Source organism: Semicossyphus pulcher, unplaced genomic scaffold (genome assembly GCF_022749685.1).
Source record: "Semicossyphus pulcher isolate SPU_LCO1_2020_fin unplaced genomic scaffold, fSemPul1.0.p SCAF_7, whole genome shotgun sequence".
In the NCBI taxonomy this organism is placed as follows: domain Eukaryota; kingdom Metazoa; phylum Chordata; class Actinopteri; order Labriformes; family Labridae; genus Semicossyphus; species Semicossyphus pulcher.
Window position 1 is genome coordinate 14,799,090 of NW_027211748.1, and position 23,840 is coordinate 14,822,929.

Genomic DNA, 23,840 nt, shown 5'->3' on the forward strand with positions numbered 1-23,840 from the left:
CCCCCCTTCCCCACGTCCCTGAAAATGTTAGGCGGTATAGTAAAATGGATAGACAATGGATGGATGGACGGATGGATTGTGTCTGTGTGTTCGTTGATTGTGATGATGGCATATCGTTATGCAAAACAAGAGATACAAGAGATCTGACTTAAGTGCCCAAACACCAAATGCAGTACAATGTGCAAACTAGCGAATAACATAGTGTGTATATCCCAGAAAGGCGAGCACTTCAGCAGACTTCAGGTAGGTTGTAATGTGGGCTTTCACCTGGACTTGATTTGAGACTGATACTACTGTATAAAACCACAGCCAAGTTTGCTTTGGCCGCCTGGCTGTTAACTCTGTCGCGCAGAAATGAGAAAAGTTTGTGAAACAAAAGCCAGAAAACCAAAGTGCGCCTCATAGACCAAAGAAAACATAACAATAAGTGCGAGAGCACATGATATCATCGTGCAGCTCAGCACCTGGGAAAGTACCATAATAACAGCCACGCGGAGCACATTTACGGTCCGACTAAACCAAAGAGGGGTCTGAATCCAAACAATGTATGTGCAAAGAATGTATATTCACATGAAGACGTTGACGTGAAGCCATGGTTTAATGTGAGAGAAATGTTACCACGCTGACAGCCAAGAGACAAGATGATGTTCCGTGTCATATCGCTTTCACTCGCAGACGACATAAACACCCCCTGGTTGGACTCGAGCGCCTTCCTTCCAAGAACGTTTTCTCCCAGTTCTAACATTAACCAACAGGCCTGATTTCCTGAAACCAGAGACTCCCTCAGCAAAAGGAAACCCAGCAACACCTGCAATAGTAAGAGGCCGGCCAGGACGTGAGTCAAAAATCAGGCCATTACACTGAGACACATGCAGCAGAATAGTTCGCTGCAAGTGAAATCTCCCTAATATTTGGTTAATGTATTCTAGGTCTGCTCAACATCAACAATTACTCATGCATATATTAGTGGAGGTGATGACAGACTGCTGAAATACATTAAGAAAATAATGATAATTGCTAGATTGTTTAAACGTTGCCAAGTACAACAAGACATAATAGAGCGGTGCTTTGAATGTACGCATATTTAAAGAGGAGACGGTGAAAAACATACTCATGCGGACGATGACTGCAGTCTGTTTGTACTGCAGTCACATGGCTCCATATTTTGGAGCGCAGTGCCCTCGTAGAACTCAAGCTCGGGCTGTTTTTTCCCAGCAAGAGTTGATTGATTGGCCATCAAAGTTGACACGCTCCTCGAATGAGAGCACTCGCCGCAGAACTATCGAGTAAACAGACTTGGAAGTCAAGGCCAGCAAAATCCCTCGTGTCTCCATACCATCCGTCAGGAAGGCAAAGCCGGATCTCATGTATCTGTGGTCAGACGAGACCGCCACCACTTCCTCGTATTGCAAGGCTGCTTCGAAACCACGCCAGTGTGCGCTCTGTTTCCCTAACCCTTTTTTAAGGGTTGGAATTCACATAACCATGTGGTTGTGCTTCTGGAGTTTGGGACTTCCAGAATCTCTCTGTTTATCACTCAAATCAACCAAAATAATCAGTGCTTAGTGAAAACACTTTCCACCGAGCTGGAGGAACTTTGCAGAAAGCCATCACCAGGCGTCCTTTGAGTTGTTATCATGAGCTTGAGCTTTCAGTCTCCCATCTCTCCCGGCGGGTTTGTTTAAAAGAAGTGATAAGTTCATGCTGACTGTTGAGTGAGACTGTCAGTCTTCTTTCAGAGCCCTCTGTGTCAGGCGTCTTCCTGATTCATAATTGATCGCTCAAACACGAGCCAAATCAAATGTGCTCCTCTGTTGACATGGAGCGGTCTCCTGACAGGGGCGCTCAGCTGATGCCAACAGGATGTTATAGTAGTGGAGCGCACGGAGTGAGGCGCTTCCACACAACAGCGTGCACAGCGGGTGAAACAGTCGTTAACATCCGTTTCTAGTTTGCACGTGTTTTGATTTTCTGTGTTGCAATTTGTCACATGGGAGCAGACGATGAGGGGCGTTTCCTGATGACTTTTTGTTAAGGAATAAAGCCAGGTTAGGATTCAGGAGGCTCGTTTCCCTGCCTCTGAGTTTGTCCACACTAACGAAACCCAATTTGCATGCTGTTTTTTAAATTTCGTGTATGGTGATTTTAAGCTGATTTAAGTTGGTTGTTTAAAATGTACACATATTTTCATGGCACATATTTTGATTAGAAGATGAGACATGACAAATTTCATTGTTTTCAAGAGCTAAAAAATTAGTTAATGTAATGTAAGCCTGTTTACAATGTATCTTCCAAAACTGAGAGGACACAACAGATTTTAGGGCTTTTTTTCCTGCATTGTTTCTTTCAGGTTGCAACAATAGAAAAACTTTATAAGGATGCCACAAATACTGTTCTTCAGATTCATGCTATGTATGCTGTTTACCACCCAGCCTTTATGTTTAGGGGATAATTATACTTCCTCATGATTAATCTTTAGCCACACTTCATTTAGAGTTCAACATACGATCTCCTTTTTGCTCCGTTTTGCTCTCCACCATCTCTTTAGGGAAATTATCTGGCTCTTTAAAAGCTTAATGCTTGGCTATGCTCACCAGAAAGTCACTTCGGCGTTTGTCCGACTGGGGTTTAATGATGGGTAGGTAGCATACAGCAGATTTGTCAGAGGTTAAAAAGCTGCAGGTTGAAATAACAGGAGCAACAAGTGACTAAAAACAATCATGTGAAAGACGCTAACACAGTCTGGGGAACTGCAGAGTCGGGGTTAGGGTTGTGGGTTTGTCACTGTGACCGACACCGTTCGCATGCACTTTCATATTATCATTCATTGTTAATGTAAAAGCATCAGGACAAACGAACCACTGGTCTTGTGTAAGATCATTTCAGACTTTAATTGCAAATCAAATGCAATTACAGATCTTCAATTGTGATGACCGTTAAAAGGAATTCCTTTCAATACCTACGACGCAAATTGTTTGACTACATGTATTCATTTGTTTGCTATGAGAAAGATGCAGGTAATTGTTTAGATGCATCTATACAGCTCTGAAATCATTATTCAAAAATATGTCAGAGACATTTTCAACTCACAGTGAGAACAGAGCACATTAAAACCACAGAAATAAAATATTTGTGTGTCAGTCATTTACAGATAATGCAGATTTCAAACAGTATCCATCTGAAGCGAGACATAAAGAGTCCAGGAAGCGCTCCTTTCTTTACATTGTTTGAGTCCTATAACTTTTAGCACATTTACAGTCTTCTGCTATATGTTGATATTGATGGAGCATTTTCACTTGATGCAATACACAGCAGTAATATGGGACATGCAACATTAAACCGTAGAGAACAGTGTGAAGAATAAGGGACACATAGGACCTGAGAAATGTCTGTGATGACACTGTAAAACTTTATCTGTCTGTTACCTGCTAATTATTTTATTAGTTGACCTTAATCTGTCTTACAAATAACATCTATGCAAACAACATGCTGTTTGCTTTAAAGTTTGTGCAGTGAGATTAAATAGACTACTGATTTTGTTATGTTTTGTGAACGTCCACTTTGCCCTTCACCATAGTTGTTGCCTGTGCTGTCTCCAGCTGGGATCAGAGAAGGTGGAGGCTGCTGTATGTCCCATGATACACATGGAATCAGCCATAGGCCCCTCTATCATACACTGAACCTGCTGTGTTCTTTCTCCTATGTAGCAATCAAGTGCTGGCTATATACCAACACCTATTTGTGTAACTGTAGTGCATGATTTTTGATCCAACACATAAATAAAGAGTTAGAATATTGTATGATTTGTTGACGGCTAATAGCATCAAAACCAAATGTAATGCTAGCCACAGCTGATAGCTGCTGCAGGCTGCCCGTTCAGAGGGCAGAGCACAGATGCTTCCGTTCATGGATAAAAGACAGCGCATTCATTTCAGCCATGCATGTTTAGTTTGTTAAAATTAAAAATCATTTTTAATTTAGTTATTTTGAAAGAAAAATGTATGAGCCCACATTTTTACTGGGGTTTTTTTTTTTAAAAGTCATTATCACTGATGTGCAAATTTCAGGGATTTAGCTAAACATCTTCAGCTAACATCCTGGGGACTCCCCAGACATCACTGCCACTCAAACCCATGTGATCACATGATTATACGATCACATGCATTGACAAAATCCTATAAACCATTTAGAACTAATTCGGAGTCTCCACTGCTGCTGCTTCTCACCCGATCCCGTGAGGAAAACCAGGAATCTTACTGTGCATGTCTGACGAAGTGCGTGTCGACAGCATGTGTCCGCTGCGACCGTCAGAGCTACAGCAGCCTCTTCATGCGGCAGGTGTGCTTCTCTATGTGCATGGTGGCCTGGTCAGTGGAGCTCGTCAGGACGTCCAGAACTTCGTCCTGCCGTTCCAGCTCCGTCTCTGCCTCCAGGGCGAGATTCTTCAGCTGCATCAGCATCTGCAAACACACACACACATGCACACACACTTCACTGATTACACAGCAGCCCCCAGTGAACTTCGACAACTAAGGAGCAAGACACAAATAAAAGAAGATTAAAAAACGGGAATCCTGCTGAAAATTGGTGAGCAGTTGCAGGGTGGAACATGTGGACCATATGTGGAGAGGTGTAAAGATGGGGTCAGCGAGTTAGACAGTGACAAGGAGAAAAATAAGTAGTGATTTTTTTATTCCTGTTGGCTACAAAGACAACAGCCTGCTGCTTAATGTCTGCGGATGAGAAAGAAACAATGCAGCGCCAGCCATGATGCAATAAAAGCTCATCACGTGGCATGTATGAAAATATTGTATATTGTGCAGCATATGGAACACGAGCAGACGTCTTCGCTTATCTCCTGGGATCACTGATATCATATAATTCTATTTGTTTTCTGCTCTCAGTGGATTGAGAGAGCCGTGCATGCTTTGCTTGATGGAACAACTTAAATATACAGTGATGTGCCAAGCAAAACCTAATAAACACTCCTCCAAACCCCACCACCATGCTTTCTAAACTAATATTATGTTATGCTACACAAGCTCTCTCACACACCCACTGACATTATGTCACTGAGCGCAGAAACAGTTCCAGACAGCAGTTTGAAAAACAGATAGTATGTCAGCACACACCGTGGAACAACTGTATTCACTCGCTCAGGTCTGACTTTACAGTTTCGAGCGGGAGAACACGATTGAATCGCACCTTGCACTTCACATTCACAGGAGATTTGGTGTGTCATAGAAAAACACAGAACGTGAATATTTTTAGCCGCTGCTTATACAATGGTTCGAGCGCTTAAGTCATGTAGAAAGCCCCAAATTAAACATTTAGGCTAGAACTAATATAAAAACACATGAGCTAAATGCCCAGTGTCTTGTGCATGACTGTGTAATCTCAGGGCTGGGGTTTAACAGAAAACACACATTCGACATAAACCTAAAAGAAATGCCTCGTCATTCTTCTGAGCGAGCCAGTTCTGTACTGTAAGCAACCGCGTATATGAAAACGCTCACATAAAGGGGGATATTTGCTAAAGCTCTGAGAGCAGGACATTCAACTGAGCGACCGTCTGTACAAGTGGCCCAGCTGTAGATTCTAATCTAGACATGGATTACAGTAAGAGCAGGGTGTGTTCAGAAGCGTAGCATTAAGGCCAAATTGGCAGCCTTTGAAGTCTGAACCAATATCAGCTGTAGACAATATGTCATTTATGAAAACAAAAGATAAGCCGACCTGTACGACTGCTTTATATTAAGTATAAAGGGTTAACAATGCCTCTTTCAGGCATTCAGTGAGTATACTAAATAATGTATCAGCAAAAATAGGTGATTGAACTGGTGAAAACTGACCAAATTTGTATCAACATGTCTGTAACCTGAGCACAATGTTGCTTTCATAACTCAAATAGCAAAATGCTTACCAAATGGTTTACAGCTATCAAATGGCTGTAATTAGATCAGCTAGACTAACATAATGGGAGATATGAGCTGTGATACACTCGTGCCGAGAAGCACAAGATAAGCTGCTGTATTGTACATCCTCCTGCTGAGTGCATATTTGAATCATAGTAATTTTTTTTTGTATCCCCCTATACTTCTTTAAAGGATCCTTAAAAAAGGAATATCTGTGTCTACTCTAAACTATATCTCTGTTTTGGCCTCAGAAACTCAACATCTGTAAGGCTATAGCTCTAATTGGATGTTTTTCTGCCTCCTACATCAAGTAAGCTTTCATATAATCTCGTCTCTGGTTAGTAGAGCCTTTGTGTGATCTCATAAAGTCAACATTCTTTAGCTTAAAACCCCTTTGTGACATGCATCTTAGCATGATGTAAAGACAAAGAAACAGTGGTTGACTGGAGTGGTGTCTCCGTAAACTGAACTGTACTGTATCAAAACGACTGCGGCTCAGGAGGTAAAAGGGTCCATCCACAGATCACAGGGTTGGCGGTCGATCCCAGCGGTTGGCAAACACACTGAACCTATTTGCTCTGGATGTTCAGGCGAGCACCGTGCGTGGTAGCTTGCTGCCATCAGTGTGTGAGTGTGTGCTTGAATTGTTGACCTTTAGATTAAAGTTCTTTATATATTTAGCAATTCACATGAAATATCTTCTTCTAAACTACCTGGAATAAAAAAAAAAGGTCTGGATTTGCGTCACTGTGTAGGTTTTGCCACCGCAGACCATGTCTGTAACATTTCTCATGTTGTGTGCTTCTGACTGGAAAGACTCTGTAAAGTCGGACCAAATGACTGAACAGGTTTCTTTCCCTCTCTTAAAATCAGGATGGACTTTGGTTTGTGGTCTCACTAAATAGCATTTTAAACTTACAGTAAAAAATGAAAATCATTATAGTGAATTATGGGTTGGAATGGAACTATCAAAACACAGGCTACTGGAATCATGCGGTTATTTACTGTGTGTACAAAAATATAAATGCCACTGTAGTGCATGTCATGTTTTCACACAGGTCTCACCTGTTTGAGCTCCTGGGCCTCAGCCTGACTGACAGATGGCTGGAGGACATTCACCTGCAACTGGGACAGATCTCCTGCTGGGACCTCCATCGGGACCTCTGTCTCTTGGCACCTTGGCAGCGAACCTGACTCCATGGGTGGAGGTGGTGAAAAAGTGCAGAGTGCATATGTTGTTTATGAGGAAACCAGGCAGCAACTGAGGCAATCAGGGTGAAGTGACTCATCAAAACACATTTTTTGTCAAGGAAAGACACCAATAACTGTGTCTATGTGGATGAAATGTTTTGACATTTGGCTCCACACCTAAAAATATACAGAGATGGAAACATAGAGCTGTACTGCCACTTAGTGGTCAATGTTATACTCAGAATGGAAACAGTGAGATAATGGAGCCTGTATTTTATATGCTCTGTGCCTTACCTTCATTCCAGTTAGGTCCCTCTGCGTCACACGGAGATGAAACCGGAGTTGCCCTGAAAGCAGTGTACTCACTGGTGAACTCCACCTTCTTTTTGTACTGCATCTCTAAAACTGACAGTGCCTCTGGCATCTTGGCAGACAGGAACCTGTAGCATATATCTGGTTTCCCAATGAACCGTTGTCTAACAGTGATCTCATAAGGACTGTGCACCCTGATTTCGTCAACTTCATTCCGCTCAAATCGGTGTAGGAGTTGGCAGTTTGTGTCTCGCACCTCCAGTGAGGACACCAGCACCAACAAACATCCAGGTTTTAAGTCCGAGTCCCCGCCTTTGGTTACTACAGCCGGGATGCTAGAGATCACCTTACTTCTACTGGACCCTCTGCCAGCTGCAGCTGCAGCAGCAACTGCAGCTCTTGCAGCATCCTCAGCCTTGGCTTCCTGCTGTATCTTCCAGGGGATTTTACCAAAAGGCCACCAGGAGGGCGACTCAAGCTCTGATAAAAGTCTGCAACAGGATAGAAAAGGAAACAGTGTATGGTTGGCTTGATTCACTATTATATTAGGCTAGTTTTCAAATCACAGCGTACTCAGTTATAGTGATCTACAGCATACAATTAAGATATGAACAAGACTTCCTAATGAAGAAGTGCATGATATCATTGAGACATGAAATATTGAGATAATTACTTATCAGCCACGCCCAGATCAGAGTCTATCTTCTCCAGTCCCTGCATCATATCGTCAAACTGCTCTCCTTGGTGGCTGAGGACTCTGCCCGTGTCCTCCAGTCTTCTCTGAGCACCTGCCACCAGGCTGATCAGCTCTCTGCCTTTAGAGGGTTGACACTCTGCTCCCCGCACCTCTGAGGTTGGGGACAGAAGGCGTTCTCTCCAAAAATGCTCTAATACATTATAAACCACCACCCTATTAGGCTTAAGGGAGCCAAACCAGTGTTTCACATTGCCCTCTTCAAGCACTGTGAGAGTGCTGAAGATGAAACTTGATGACTCCATCTTGATCTCCATGATCCTAGAGAGGCGGAAGCTGGCAAGGCTCTCCTTACTCTGAGATGAGACAAAGCGCACCATGGTCCTGGTGAGGGACAGGATGCCGCTGTCCCACCGCTTTTCACTGTTGATGTAATACGAGCCAGGCCAGCTGTGGATGGGGGCGTCCCGGCTCATTTTGGAAGGAAATACACTTATTTACCTAGAAGGACAAAAAAGCTTAAATATTACATGTGTACCTTACAAAAACACACACTGTAACTCTTTAAATGTATTATTACATCATTAAGACACCGTATTGAGAGTCTCTGTCCTTATAGTAACATACTTTCTTAAAAGCCAATCATGGGATGCAGGTAGCAGATGAGCTTCTCTGAGGCGTTCACACTGGCAGCTTCAGCTGTGAGCAACGACCTTTTATCCCACTGACCGCATTACGAGTACGTAATATAATGTTATTTATCGCTCCAAGCATTTACCAATTTCTAGTTGTAAAATAATATTCGCCCCACAACAAAATAACCAACAACATTGTCTTGTAGGGCTGAGCATTACGTTATCCCACACTCTTCTCAGTAAAAGGGTATCGGAGATGTTTATTACGGAAGTGACGTCACGCTTGAGCACGACTGTATTTACTGTCCGACTGGAAACTTCTGTCAGAAAAAGCTAGCAGGACAAGGGCTTTGAGAAATAACTATTGTTATCTTAGGACGTCGGTTTCTATAATAGCTAAGATGCATTGTAAGCATATCATGCTCAAAACGGTAATATAGTCATTGGTAACAAGAAATACGTAGTAACGTTATTACAAAGGTGCGTCGTCCAGGAACCTGTGTCTACTGGATGGATTCATTTGGAGCGACATGTTGTCAAAAGAGAAAAATAACGTTACGTTTTAGCACAATGCTAGTTTTCTAGCTTAATCTAGCATACGTTTAGAGAAAAGGCAAAGCGACTTGTGCTATATAATGTTAAACCAACCGACCCGTTAGCTTTTCTACACCGTTTCTTGCTGTCAAGCAGTGACAGCTAAGCTCGCTAACTGGCTAGCCGAGGTCTTGTTTACCACCATGGATAGGGAGGCTTACCGCAACTGCTGCAGCCTGGCCAAAATAACAAGACAGTCATATGAACAGTTTTGGTCTTCACATTTTTTAGAATACATCGACAAGGAACTGAGCTATTCCAAGTTTTTCAAGAAATACTTGCTTCCAAACCACCCATGTATGTTTTCAAGAAGGTTTACTGAGAACTGGAAGTGTAGGAAACAGTGGGTGTCTGAAGAGGGGAAGCCTAATTTCCAGAAACTGCTACAAGAGTTTGGTAAATAAGACTGTTACTAATGCGTTAACTAACTACAATACATCATTTTGCAGGCTCTGCCTTGAATGGGGTAATGTAAAAATTGAAGATAATGTATTTGTCCTTCATCACAGATGAGACTCCTGTTCCTGTTGCAAACTGCAATGCGAAGGAGTACAATGCAAACCCCAAACAAGTTATGCCTTTCAAAGAATTTATACAATACTGGAAGGAATACATCCAGAATGGCCACTCATCACCTAAAGGATGTCTCTATCTTAAAGACTGGCACATGGCAAGGTATCAAACAATGCTGATTGAATTAAACTGTTTAAAATGCACAATATTCATAATTTATAACACTAAAAATCACTGGTTATAACTGACCAAATCTGAACCAGTGTCACAGTTATTGTTAATGTATCAGATGAATTTAGTTTCAATGTTACATTGACCCCTGCTGGGCCAATTTTTTCGGTGATGTATGTTCTGTTAACACCTATGATGAATTTTTTAATTCTTGTTCCACAGGGACTTTCCAGAGCATAATGTTTACACCACACCAGTCTACTTTTCTTCTGACTGGCTTAATGAATACTGGGATACACTTGAAGTGGATGACTACCGATTTGTCTACATGGGACCCAAAGGCTCATGGTGTGAAAAATTAAACATGTTTGCAAAAGCCTGAGTACTTCTATAATTTTAGGTTTTAAAAAAAAATCATCTCAATCATTTTGAATTTTATACAATCAGATGCACTTTCTTGTCACCAGGACCCCGTTCCATGCTGATGTGTTCCGCTCCTACAGTTGGTCTGCAAACATCTGTGGAAGAAAGAAATGGCTCCTGTATCCCCCCGGTCAGGAGGAGTTTTTACGAGACACTCACGGCAACCTCCCTTATGATGTTACATCAGCTGAACTTCGAGATAAAGGCCTTTTTCCGCACTCTGAGGAAGCCTGTCAACCTCTTGAAATTATTCAAGAGGCAGGTGAAATCATTTTCGTGCCCAGTGGGTGGCACCATCAGGTTTATAATCTGGTAAGAACTGTGAAGGTCAACAGATGCATTATACAATATAATCTGTTATCTAATTGTGACATAGCAGTTCTTTCTTTTGCAGGAGGACACCATCTCTATTAATCATAACTGGTTGAATGGCTGCAACATAGACATCATGTGGCAGTTCCTTCAGAATGAGCTATCATCTGTTCAAAAGGAGATAAATGAGTGGAGAAACACAATGGACTCGTGGCATCAACACTGCCAGGTACTTTAGTAACAGGACTGTTCAGCCTGCAGGCTCTTTGAAAAAAACTCCTAACATATGTCAATTCATCAATGTTTTTCACTTTACAGGTCATTATGAAAGCTTGCTCTGGTATCAATTACGGAGAATTTGCCTCGTTCCTAAAAATCGTTGCCAACAACCGAATGGCTTTCCTGAATGCTTGTTCCTCTGGAGATCCATCCGATTACCCCCGACATCTATCAGAGACCCTCACCACACTTGGGCCTTACCATGCTGCCTTTGACCTACAAAGAGTCGCTCATATTATTGAATGCCTTCTCTGCAATGAAGACTTTAAGCGGCTGGATCATTCATCTTTGACTCTGCAGCCAGAAACCATGTTACAGCAGATTCGTGACACCATACAGTCCACAAGGGGGCAGCATCTCCTCTATCAGGAGTAAGATGTGCAGTGGTGTCTCCATAATGTAATAGTCACCTGGAAATCGCTTGAATGAAAAGTGCCAATTTGTATGATGCAAAAAAAGCTGATGGTTAAGGTGATGCTACACCTTTATTTGAGATGGAGTGCAATTTCAAGTGTTGCTTGTGAATGTTTTGAATTGTTTTGCACTGAAAGATGAATGGATAAATAAAAAAATACACAAGTTGATGTAGTTTTTGTTTTGCTATTTTGCATATTTATTCCACAGCAATCAATACCATATATAGTCCTATGTGTTCTATAATTCGGAAAATAGATCTTTTAAATAGCATGTTGTGTTGTATGTAATAATTAACTATTTTTGGGGAAAATCAAGTATTTTTTATTGCAAACAAAACAAAAACACTCACAGATATGGATTAGTGCCACACAGCTGTTAAGCAATGACAGTGTAACATACTGTACTTCAGGGTTCTGTTCATGACACCTCTGTCAGATGTGTTGCATGTCACATTTGAGGGAACTGTTAAACATCCTTCCCTTCAGTTGACTTTCACGTCTTGAGGCCACCAGTCTGGCACAGCGACCTCAAGTGTCACTGTGGTGTCGTCAGAAGATTTTAGCATCAGTACCTCTTTGGCATGCGCCATACGGATTAGGCTCAGACCCAGCTCTCCAACCCCGGCTCGGTGCTTCCCAGCTGGCTTGCCGGACTGTGTTTGCAGGGAGGCTCCTTCCTCGAGGTCTTGGATGGGTGATGACAAGCGTACTGGCATCAGGCGTTTCCGAATCACCCCCGTGTGATGAGTTCTGGCTGTGAGCTCCTGGCCAATGTAGCAGCCCTTGCTGAAGCTGATACCCTGCATGTAGACGAGATTTGACTCCAGTGGTAGTGCCACCCCAGGGGGAAGGTCCTTCACTCCCTCAGGAAGTCCTAGACAACAACGACAGCAGAGGAAATCAACAAAACGTGTCAAACAATATCAAGTGCACATGTGCGTGCAAATCCTTATTTCTGGCCCCACTGCTTTTTCACACAAATGCATGTATTCAAAAGTATTAACACAGATTACATACCTATAGCATAGCGATGTCTGTGATACTCCTCCGTGTCACCTTTCTGACATGATGGAATAATGTCCAAGGGGTCAACTTGACTGTCCACCACCAATCTCCAACCCATTTCCTGAGTTCGAGGATCAGTCTCCCACACCACAGCTCTGTCTGGGGAGGAGAGCTCCGGTTTACTGGCCTCTTGACCTTCATTCTTGTTTTTGGGAAGCACCGCCCATACAGAGAGGTCTGGGCAGGGGTCTATGTTGACCTTTCTGCGCAGCTTGTACACCTTTAAATGTCTCAAGATTGAGTCTTTCATTGTGCCATCACACTCCAGGAAAAACCCTTGTCCTGCTTCAGCTTCTTTCAGACTGAAAGGAAATACAGCAAGTTTAGTACCTGATAAAGAAAAATAGATGTGCTTTTTCTTCCTAAATCTGCCTCACTTAAGATTGAGGTTTTTTTCACCAAAGAAAAGATGTGCATATTGAAACATAGCCATTCTCTAATTTTACCAGTTAAAAACTCTGGCACACTTTCGTATCCTTTAGGGAGGCAGAGCTACAGAGGGAGATACATGACATGACCAAAGTCAATGTGCATATAATAAAGCTAAAGGTGTGAGTTATTCTGCCTTAAGAGATGCTACAAAACAAACAGGAGAGTGAGAAGATGTCATTCAAACACAGTTGGTACAACAGTTAACCCTAAACCATAATTGCGTATGGGCTTTACTTAACTAAACTTGACATTACTTTATCAAAAACAGCTGTACCTTTACAATTACTTTATATAGAAGATCTTTGATTTTGAGGGAAAGACTAGTTCTCTTATTTTAAGTCCAACAAAATGTTAAAAAATCTATCAAAACGCTTTAAATGTAATATTCGCTACATACACAAACTGAAAAAGCTCTGGACTACATTTTTAGCATCATGCAAAAAAAAATTGGAATCATACTAGTATCTATTGACAAACTGGTATTTTAAACTCTGATTTTAACTAGAAAGTATTTTTAACTTCTGCTGAATCTGAAAAAGAATGTGCTTCAGCAAATTTTACTGGCAACTAAAGTGTATTGGATTTTACAACAGATGTTTCACTGAATTGCAATATAGTATGACTTATTACCCAATAGTCTTACAAAAACAGCAATTGATTATTCTGAAAATATATCAGTGTGTGACTACTTTGATATATCATTCATCCAAGCAGGGCCATTTTTCTTTAAATAAGAAATGTAACACCATATGTATCAGTTTGGATATGTACCTGCTTTTGCATATTGACAGCCCTTGACTTACTTTATAACTAGTTCAAATGTAGGATTGAGACATAACAGTAAAAGTAACCTTAAAAAAGCCAACAGTTAGAGATATGCAGATTTTAGGTAGCGACACGATTATTTAAAAATGATGTTTTAGGGGTTTACAAATATTTGTTTGCAACTGAGGAACCACCTTTCCAGATACTTGAGATACTACCAAAAACTTCAGTTCTTACATTTAACAGCTAACACAAATTGTAACTAATGCAAAGACAAGTCAATATTTTAAGACAACACACTAGCTGAAAAAGTAATTCATTATTGCCGTGACTGTCATTTCATTTGGCCAAGAAAGTAACTTGGATAAGAAAATGTGCAAGTGTCTATAGATTTACTGTGTGAGCCAGACTGTCAACAACTGCGCAGCAAGATAAGTAGTCACGCCCTGGTGTTTCCTGAAAACATGTGAAGTGTTTAAACTGTAGCCTATAATGAAGTGTACTGTACCTGTACAACATAATGTCATATAGTGTCCTTCCCTGTACATTTAGCATGTGTGAGTACATGACTTTGTTTGCAGGCTCCTCCAGCAGCGCCATGTCGTTGGTTATAATCCCCTGAAGAAACGGGCTTGTGTCCTGTCCCTGGATTTTCAGTAAGGTCCTGTGAGGAAGGTGATAACACACAAACTGTCCGGGGTCATCTCTTCCGCTATTCGTCCCCTGGCTACTGTACCTCTTGAGACTGATACCCGCCGGAGCTGAAGTACCGGAGAGAAACGTTACGCACAAATACCGACTGCAGTATTTTCTGGCGTAAACGCCGAGACAACCGGCAGACGTAAACGCTGTCCTACCGAAACACAAAACCCCCATACTGTACGTTGATTATAGTGTAATACGTGCCTTAATAGAGTAACTACTTCTCCTATTAAAGGCAGTGGACAGCTACATAACACAGCAAGCAGCAGTTGACGCCTCCATTTTGAAATCCCAGAATGCATTGCTCGATAATATTGCAGCACGTGTGACGCTGCTCATCAGCTGGAATATCTGTGGACACTTGTAAGTTATTTTTGTGACTTAATATTCAGCTAAGGTTATATCTAACACTTGTCGTTTTAATATACTATGATAACCTTAAACAGAAACAACTATATAGTCTGAAAAGCCTGACCTTTTTCTAATCCACAGGTTTACTCTTACTGGAGGAAATACAAACAGGTTAGCTAACGGCAAACAGTTCAAGTCTTATCTCAAGACATTTCATTATTAATTAAGAAAAACAACAAATACACGAGCTTAAACTGCTGTCTTCATAGTGGCTACAATAAATGTTGCCCCTCCGATTGCACATCTTTTCAGCATTTAAAACTAGATATGCACAGGACTTATTTTTATTTCATTAAAACAGAAGCCTTTTCTCATGCTATGCTTAAAAGGGTCCCATATGCTTCGAGAGACGACATTGCCATGTAATACAAAACTTAATGCAGCCTATGTTTTCTGACTATGAGTTGGGCTTTTATCAAGCACAAAATATTGTGTTGTGTGCAGTATGTATGTGCATGCTAAAATTAAATTTTAAGGCATAGATTCTAGGGATGTACGATATTGAAATTTTTTGCCGATATCCGAGCCAATCCTTTTTGCCCTTTGGCACACGATTTTTCCGCCTAATTGCAAAGAACATCAAGTCTCCCCTGTAGTGGAATTGATATCATGCCTACTCTTATTGTAGTAGCCAGAACTGCCATACCGCAGACATTTTGCACCCTTCTTCACACTTGATGGAAGAGGCGTGGTGCAGGCAGTGTGCCGAGTTAATGTCGTAGCATTACGTCAAGCCTCTTAAGGGAATCATTGAGCATTTAAGCATGATTAAAGCATTTGATGCAGGTCCTATTCCTGGATGCCTGTAGCCTACTTAATCAGTAGTTATTCATTAATATTTTTATATAGTGAAAATTGTATACATCTTATGACATCTTATTTATTCCTTATTTAACCAGGAAGTCCCTTGCGATTAAAATCTTCTTTCCAATGGAAACCTGGCCAAGACAGCACACCGGTTATAGTTTGAACCATACTAAAATCTTGGGTCAGTGAAAGGACACATTTTAACTGAAACACTCAATCTCCTATGTTATGGCAATTTACATTTACTTAAGAGGAGTATGAAAATAAAAAAAGTAAAAATGGTTATTTTCAGCTTATTTTAACGACAAAATGCTGAACAGGCATTATATGTATTGTAATGTACCTTCCATCAAGGCTCTTTAAGTATTCGAAAAAAACTATTTTATCTAAAAATATTGAAAAATCCATAAGGGATAAGAAGCAACACTTCAGACCAAGCATTTCAATATTTTTGTGTTTAAACAACAAGCTCTTAGTACACGGTGTCTTTCCTTTAAGCTTGGACCCACAGTCATTGTTTAGCATCAAGCACCAAGTGTTGAATTTTACTTGCTTTAGACTATAAACCCAACCTACAGTATATTCATAAGTTGTCTAAAACTTTGGACAAATGGGTGTTTGTCTTCACAAGTCAATCTTTTGCCAAAGGCTGGTCTTAAAAAAAGAAAAAAAGACATTTTATTTTAATTATTTTAAGACAATAAAATGCAGTGTGATTTGTTTTAGCTTGTAAATATGTGCCCCTCCAGCACTGACACTTACATGCTATAATACGGTAAAAATGATTTGTGTTATTAAAGGTTTACTGCCTAGTATATTTCCAGATTCTTACACATACTTCAGACAAATTAACCGTAGTCAGTAACAGAAAAAATCCCAACCAATCTATTCCCAAGCATGAAACTAAATGTTATTCTTAACTATAATTGCCTGATGGAATACGCTGCAATGTCTATTGTCAGGCTTCGATTGGACCTTTTCTGTTACTACATGAATCTAACTTGCTGTAACAGCAAACGTCTCACAAGCTTTTCTTTGAAACAAAAATAATTTCATTCTGCTGTTTCAAAAACAACCCATACTCTGATAGCAGAGAGGCAGGTGGCTACTACAAAGCAAGAAATCAGAGATCAGAGGTTTCAAATAAGTTTATTTCTTCATGAATAAAATACTTGAACAGTCTTTAAAAGTTCGAGGCACTTTGAAGTATGACAACAGTGAAGGCCGGATTAAATATTACTCTGAAACCAATTCTAGAAACGTACTGTTTCAATGACAGAAAACATGCCTAAACATAAGTTAAATGTAGATGAGTAGCTAAGGGTGGGGTTTTCTACTGTAGCTAATGTGTATACTATATGATCCCAGTTGTAAAGCATGCATCATCTGCTTCAGATTGCAGGAAGTCAGTATTAGGTTAAGAAAATAATCCGATTTTTCTATTGATTTACCTCCTCCCCTTCAAATGTGTCACTGGTTTTGGAAAATATAGAAACGATAAAGGCTTTGCACGCAACGACCTAAGACCAACATGCTGAGCAGATGTTAACCAGACTGACACAGCCCTGTTTCATTATCTTTATCAAAATATTTCACATTTAATCTGCTTCCAGAAACACTCATCCATGCTCGATCCAAAAATACATGCCCAAATCCAAACCATGCATCCATCCAACAACAATCATCATTCTTCAGAAATTAGTCATTGTGCATTTGCGCAGTGTTTTCCACTGCATTTTCAAATTTGGATTGACGGTACAATCACTCTTACAAAAGTTAAGTTTCTTCATATTAATCCAGTTCAGTGGCAGTCAAGGGTAGATCAGATAAATAGCTCAAGCAGTCAATACTTTGAAATTTTAGCTGGAATTAGAGATGTTTAACTACGTAAGCACGAAAAACGTGTCCGAAAGCTATGGCAAGCACAAAAAGACACACGACAGTAACAAAGAAGATTCATGATAATGGATTTGATAATTCCTGTGTTTTTTTATTCCCAAAAGCTGTGCGGAGTACTCCCTCAGCTAGTGATTGAATTCTCAGTTGTTATTGTCTTGCACTTCACACACAGATCCTCCAGCTGTGTCACAGTGCCGTCTTTAATGTTTTTACTGTTAATTTACTAACTAAGATTATTCTCTATATCCAGACAGAGGTCTTTCCATTTTTCACAATGGTTGCAGCCTTCTCTGTGGCTGATTTGGGCCTCGCACCTTGTTTCTCCTGAACTGTATTAACTCGATTTTGCTCCGCCATAGTGCCCCCAGATGTAGGACTACTGGCTCTGGAAGTTTGCTGGTTGTTTTTGGTTTGATATGTCTGAAAAGCCATATCCAGCTGTTCCTGGGCGACCCGGAGGTGCCGATGTAGACTCGCCAGATCGGATGGGATGTTCTCATCCGGGCTGATGCACTGCTGCTCCTGGGCCACGTTGGCCACGTTCTGCTCGTGGGTGATGAGGCTATTGGGGATCCTGGTGGGTTTGTCCGTCTTCATCACAAGGTTGTACCCAGGAGGGGAGCCTTGGATGTTGCGAGTAAACGGGCAGCTGTAGGATGTCCGTCGGCCTCGGTTCCTCTTCATGCGAAGGGTGTCCCGAAAAGTGCCGATTCCCAAGTGTAGCATCTCGCACACGTTTAGCACTAGACAAAGACAGCTGACCACATACATGATGAGGAGGAATATAGTTTTCTCCGTCGGCCTGGAGATAAAACAGTCCACTCTGTGTGGACAGGGGATCCTGTTGCATACATATGAAGGACTAACTCGAAAACCATAGAGGAGATACTGTCCTGCCAGGAAAGCAATTTCAAAAATAGCTCGGGACATGAGCTGAAGGACGTAGATTCTCATCAGTCCTTCTTGCATAATTCTACGACGGCCATCATGTTTTGGTGGGTCTCTGCTGGTGCTGCTTACGGGTTCAGGCTTGGCTTCGTGCACTTCCAGTGTGTCCTCATAGATCATTGGCTCAGCATCGTCATCTTCTTCCTCCTCTAAGACGTCCTCCAGATGGTGGTTCTCTCTCCACCTGGAGTGAGGAGGAGGCTTTTTTCGGAGCCTGTGGTGCTTCCTGCGGTCCTCCTCTGACGTTCGGGCGATCTTGTGGATGGCATAACCCATGTACATGATGGAGGGAGTGGAGATCATGATGATCTGGAAGACCCAGAAGCGGACGTGTGAGAGAGGGGCGAAGGCATCGTAGCAGACGTTGTCACAACCCGGCTGCTTGGTGTTGCAGGTGAACTTCGTCTGCTCGTCCGAGTAGATGGACTCGCCTCCGACCGCCGTGAGCACGATGCGGAAGATGATGAGCACAGTCAGCCACACCTTCCCCACAAAGGTGGAGTGGTGGTGGATTTCTTCCAGGAGACGAGTGAGGAAGCTCCAGCTCATGTTGCTCTAACAAGCTTTTCAACTAGAATCTGGAAAGAGAGAACAAAGAATTGATTGAGTTCTACTGTAGGTTTGATTGAAGAATGGAAAGGCTTAGTTCAGTTAGTTATTTTTAATTTTGACAAGGAATCATTGGGGATATTACTTTGTAAGAGTCCTGTGTTGTTACACTATATTCTCCGTACACTAGTATTCTTTCTATCTAGTGCCTATGCTGTTTGTGTGTAGCTGTCAACCCAAAGTAGAACAACAAACAATTTTTATTTTACAATTTTATTCTCGATCATAATAAGTCCCAATCCCTAGGTTACATATTTATGTCTGATTTTATTTGACCATCTTTCCAGAGACCCACAGATATCCAATTCACTATCATAGAAGACTAATAAATCCACAAAGAATCCCATTTGAGGTGATGGAAGAAAGCATTCCTGGCATTGTCAATAAAGTTCTATCTAACTTCTGATCATTTCAGTTCTAATCTAGTAGGAATTGTGGCTTTCCTTTCTTTCCAAAGATGATTTTTCGGCCTTTTTTGATCGGACAGTGAAAAGAGACAGACAAATACAGGAAGTAGAGAGTGGGGAAGACATGCACCAAAGGGCCAAGGGCCGAAATAGAACCTGGGAACCTGACCTCTGTACATATGGTGCGTGCTCTCCCAACTGAGCTTAATGGCGACCCAGCATGCTTTTTGCAAGGAACCAACAAAACCTATGTTGTTCTATAACAAGGGTTAGATTTGTGAGGATGCTGGTTTGTTGCTAACTATTGTAGTTTTAATTAGCAGTAACTCTTACTTAAACATCAACTGTAGACATTTGCAAAGCAGTACATCTTGATTGAAGGCAAGACGTTAATTTAAATTTCATTGCACATCTAAACTCACTGGGTTGTGTTGATTCATGGCAGTAAATCTAAACATGAAACATGCTGTTTTGTTTACGATCCCATTCGAAGAGATTGAAGGTTGAAAGAAAGAAGCAAACAGAAGATAAACTCAAATAGCCACGCACAACCCCACCAGCAACCACAATCACTTTGATTGTAGCTTTGACCCGAGAACACGCTGAGGACTACAGCAGCATGACAGGCTGGATACACAAACTGAAGCTGACAGAGCTCTGAATGTATGCTCCACTCAGAGTGCCACTTCAGAAGCATACTGTACTCTGCGTTTCTACACGTCATGCCAGAGGTCACACACACACACACACACACACACACACACAGTAAAGCAGATGACATGAAACCTCACAGTGTCACACACTCCCACACTCTGACTCTGTGAGGTGAATGAAGCTGCGATGAGGAGACAGCGTAGCGCGGCTGTCCTCCTCTTTCATGGGGCAGAGCTGCAGAGTTCATGTTGATCTCATGACTGCGGCACTGTGTTCCCTGGCGTGGGATGTGCCATCTCCCCTGCCATCTGAGTGAACAGGAGAGGCTTGTTGCTCTGCCACGAGGCCTCCCCTCCAGATCCAGCCCTGCTGAGGCTGGGGAGGGAGGGGTTCAGACACATGGAGACAGATGGCACCTATAGTGGGCGACTCATGTGTGCCTCAGGATGGCATGAGAGGAGGAGGCTGCACTGAGGATTTACACCAAAGTTTGAATGAATTTCTGTATCATACCATAAACATCTTACCTTATCTTTCATTACAGTGTACCACTACACTACCTGAGATATCTTCCTGCTGTTGATGTGGAAGTATTTTACAGCTTTTGTTGATTATTTGCTGCATCGTCCGTCTTTAATTCTCAAGGCTGTTGCCCTTTAAAGCAGATCTCTACTGAAAAGGGATTTCTAATCTATGTGTTTGGATTTGCCCGTTTGACAAAAAAAGTTATATTTATATGTATGTTGGCTTTCAAATAAGAAATGTAAATTAAGTGATGCTTTTTAAATACATTCACATTTATACTTTAAATATGGCTTACGGTCAATTATGATTCTTTCCTTCATCCGTTTCTGTCCGTTGAGATATCATACAGAGCCGAATACTCCAATTAATATACATGTTTTTCATTTATTATATATTTAAAATAGGGAACAACAAGGGCCACATTTTAAGGATTTAAATGTTTGAGGAAAAACAGCCTTTTAAGATTCACTATAGATGCTGTTACATTAGAATTACATAAATCATGTTTTTACATTCTTAAAAATAAATCCACTTTAACTAAAGGTGTGTACTTAATGGACATTTTAACTGTATGTTAGAGTAACTATTTTATTTGGTTTCAGTGTAAGTGAAGCACATACTGTACAGCTTAAATGTATTATGGCCTCATGTTTTACAGGATTAAACGTGCATCAAATTGCGAACCATTTCTTTTTAATATATTGGTTTAATGCCATGCTCAGCAGAATATTCATATTTGAAGGATTATTTCAGGAGCATGAAATTATCTATATAATATATATATAATATGGTTAAGTCAGACCCAGGACCTCGCAAACAGTCCACAGTTTCACTCTGACCAAATGTGTATCTTCAGTGATATGACCGAATAGCTGGGTGGCAACAATCACACGGTTTCTTTAAGAGAGAGTCAATAACTAAAAACACAACCCACCTGGAAAAGTTGCACATGCATTTCCCATCCTGAAGGTCTCCTCTGCCCTCTCTAGATATCCCCTCCACAGTCTGATCCATTGAACACCTCTTTCATCCTTAAGTCCCCGCCTTCTCCTTCTAATGCACAACTTCCAGAATGAGCAGGAAAAAAACTAGAAACAATGTCAAAACTTCTCGGACGAGACTTTCTTTTTTATCCTGTTTCCTCCACTCTGTGAAGAAGTGAGGTCTCGCCGCTGTGAATACCTCACATACTGGCTTGTGTCTGGTTTCTATTACACCAGCCTTCTGCCCAAGAAGGAAGTATAAAAAACAGAGAGGCAGAAAAAAATCCTCCTCTGGCGAGTGACCCTCATCGCAGGGTTCAGACTTGAGGATATCTCAGTGCAGATTGAAACGAACACCCGGCTGAGGGAGCGTGTTAATGGCAACGCAGCCGACCTCCCCCCCAACGCTCATGTGCAACATTTGTAACACAGATGATGAGGGTCTCTCTCTCTCTCTCTCTCTCTCTCTCTCTCTCTGTTTCTCTTACTTTCTCTCTCTCTCTCTCTCTCTCTCTCTCTCTACATCTCCATCTATCTTTGACTCTTAGCATCTTGCAGGTTAAAGTCTTTCTTTATACCCTCCATCCATCTACACATCAGAACAAGCTCACTCTGGGAATAAAAGGGTAATGTAAAGACTCATATCACACCTAACACACAAGGTCCCCCTCTCCCTGTAACACTTACTCACACACAGACACACACAGACATCCAGCATAGCAAATGCAAATTAGCAACCCCTATATTGTCTGTCAATTACATAACAGTTTACAGTGGGTGACAGAAAAAACATCGTTGGGGAGACAAATACAGGCAGTTTGAGGACACAAATGTCACACAGACATAAGCCACCTTGCCTCAGTGCAGATCCGCTTGAATGTAACCAGCAGGTACGCTCCGTCATATCCAGTGTCATAATATTTGGATCCTCCATCCAGGCAAATGGCCAGATAACAGAGCAGTGGACGGGTCACACTCTACACGGTCTTTCCCGACTTTATGTTTATATTTCAGGAGTGAACCTATAGGCCCACGGAGCGCGGCAGCACACGTTGTGACTTAAAGGTTTTTGTCACGTTTTCCGGATCGGCTGTATGTGAACAAACACGATTTTTGGGTTTGAAATGACTCTACAGAGTACAAACGAGGAGGTGATTCATGCAGGATTAAACTCGGAAAGGAATTTCTCCATTTCCTTCTGTGTGACAGACCCGCCTGTCAAGTTTGGGAAGTGATCTAAACTGAACTACTTTTAACAGAGGACAGATAAACGGGTTAGCGTCTGGCTTGCTTTAATGAAATGCGTCTGCTCATTGTCACAGTGACCATATTATTCTAGTGTTACTTTCACAGGGCCTTCAATAACCCTTAGTTATGACCTGTGTACAGCTATAAAGCGAAGATTCAATATCATGGGGACACCATCCATCAGATCAGTTCCGTTAATGATGAAAAATAGTTTACGTCCTGTCTCTTAACATATTGTGAGAATTCGAGAGGGTGTTTGGTTGGTCTGACAGCAAAGACGACTGCAGCGAGACGTGTCAGGGAGAGATCGTACGAGCACACGAGAAGTCAGTTAGATCTTATTTAGACTGAGTAGTTTGCGGTCTGAAGAGAGCTCAGAGAGCCAGCCATCTGGGCCCTGCAGGACCCAGCTTCTGCAGGCATCGCCTCCGAGGCTCCCCTCTCCGTCTGACGGAGGAGATGTGGCGTAGCGAGCACCCCTGGTGCAGCACTGAGGAAGAGGAGACGGGGGATGCTGCTGGAATGACTAGAGCATTTGGGGTTTGGACATGTGCTAACCCTAAGGGACGGATAAGCACGTGTTTTTAAGTTCTAGCGCATTCCTCTTCATCCAAAATCCTCCCGTCCTCCAAAAGACACAGATGGTCGAGAGGAGAGCGTCAAGAAGTGAACGTTTAACTAAAAGTCAATTAGAGTTTATGTTCCTAGACAGTTGGTGGAACTTACTGGATTTACAATTAGCACTCACTGAGGTTGTAAGATACTTTAATGAGTGATAACATACAGGTTTTATACATTAATTAATGCAGCAATAGTAAATACATTACTGATACATTTTATACTGTCTATATTTATTATTCATAAGGTTACATTTAGTAATAAATGTACAGTATAAAAGCCTAAAAATAACCCTTACTTAAAATTTAAGCT

At 41.5% G+C, this 23,840-nt stretch overlaps 4 protein-coding genes across 4 annotated transcripts; 1 reads left to right on the forward strand and 3 right to left on the reverse strand.

The window, feature by feature from the left end:
* Window positions 1-2,872: 2,872 nt before the first annotated feature.
* Window positions 2,873-8,970, reverse strand: snap47 (synaptosome associated protein 47). Its single transcript, XM_069685126.1, has 5 exons — window positions 8,740-8,970; window positions 8,092-8,613; window positions 7,401-7,909; window positions 6,981-7,105; window positions 2,873-4,460 (listed from the first exon to the last, which is right to left on the reverse strand). The coding sequence occupies exons 2-5, from the start codon at window positions 8,586-8,588 to the stop codon at window positions 4,314-4,316; spliced, it is 1,278 nt and encodes a 425-aa protein (XP_069541227.1). The 5' UTR covers window positions 8,589-8,613; window positions 8,740-8,970; the 3' UTR covers window positions 2,873-4,313.
* A 104-nt stretch (window positions 8,971-9,074) lies between these two features.
* On the forward strand, window positions 9,075-11,606 carry jmjd4 (jumonji domain containing 4). Its single transcript, XM_069684446.1, has 6 exons — window positions 9,075-9,737; window positions 9,851-10,016; window positions 10,248-10,373; window positions 10,493-10,760; window positions 10,843-10,989; window positions 11,079-11,606. Exons 1-6 carry the CDS (start codon window positions 9,485-9,487, stop codon window positions 11,412-11,414), a joined length of 1,296 nt encoding a protein of 431 aa, XP_069540547.1. The 5' UTR covers window positions 9,075-9,484; the 3' UTR covers window positions 11,415-11,606.
* A 93-nt stretch (window positions 11,607-11,699) lies between these two features.
* Window positions 11,700-14,657, reverse strand: iba57 (iron-sulfur cluster assembly factor IBA57). Its single transcript, XM_069684448.1, has 3 exons — window positions 14,226-14,657; window positions 12,473-12,822; window positions 11,700-12,329 (listed from the first exon to the last, which is right to left on the reverse strand). Exons 1-3 carry the CDS (start codon window positions 14,591-14,593, stop codon window positions 11,938-11,940), a joined length of 1,110 nt encoding a protein of 369 aa, XP_069540549.1. The 5' UTR covers window positions 14,594-14,657; the 3' UTR covers window positions 11,700-11,937.
* Window positions 14,658-16,824: 2,167 nt separating this feature from the next.
* On the reverse strand, window positions 16,825-19,033 carry gjc2 (gap junction protein gamma 2). Its single transcript, XM_069684447.1, has one exon. The coding sequence runs from the start codon at window positions 19,031-19,033 to the stop codon at window positions 17,777-17,779; it is 1,257 nt and encodes a 418-aa protein (XP_069540548.1). The 3' UTR covers window positions 16,825-17,776.
* Window positions 19,034-23,840: the final 4,807 nt, after the last annotated feature.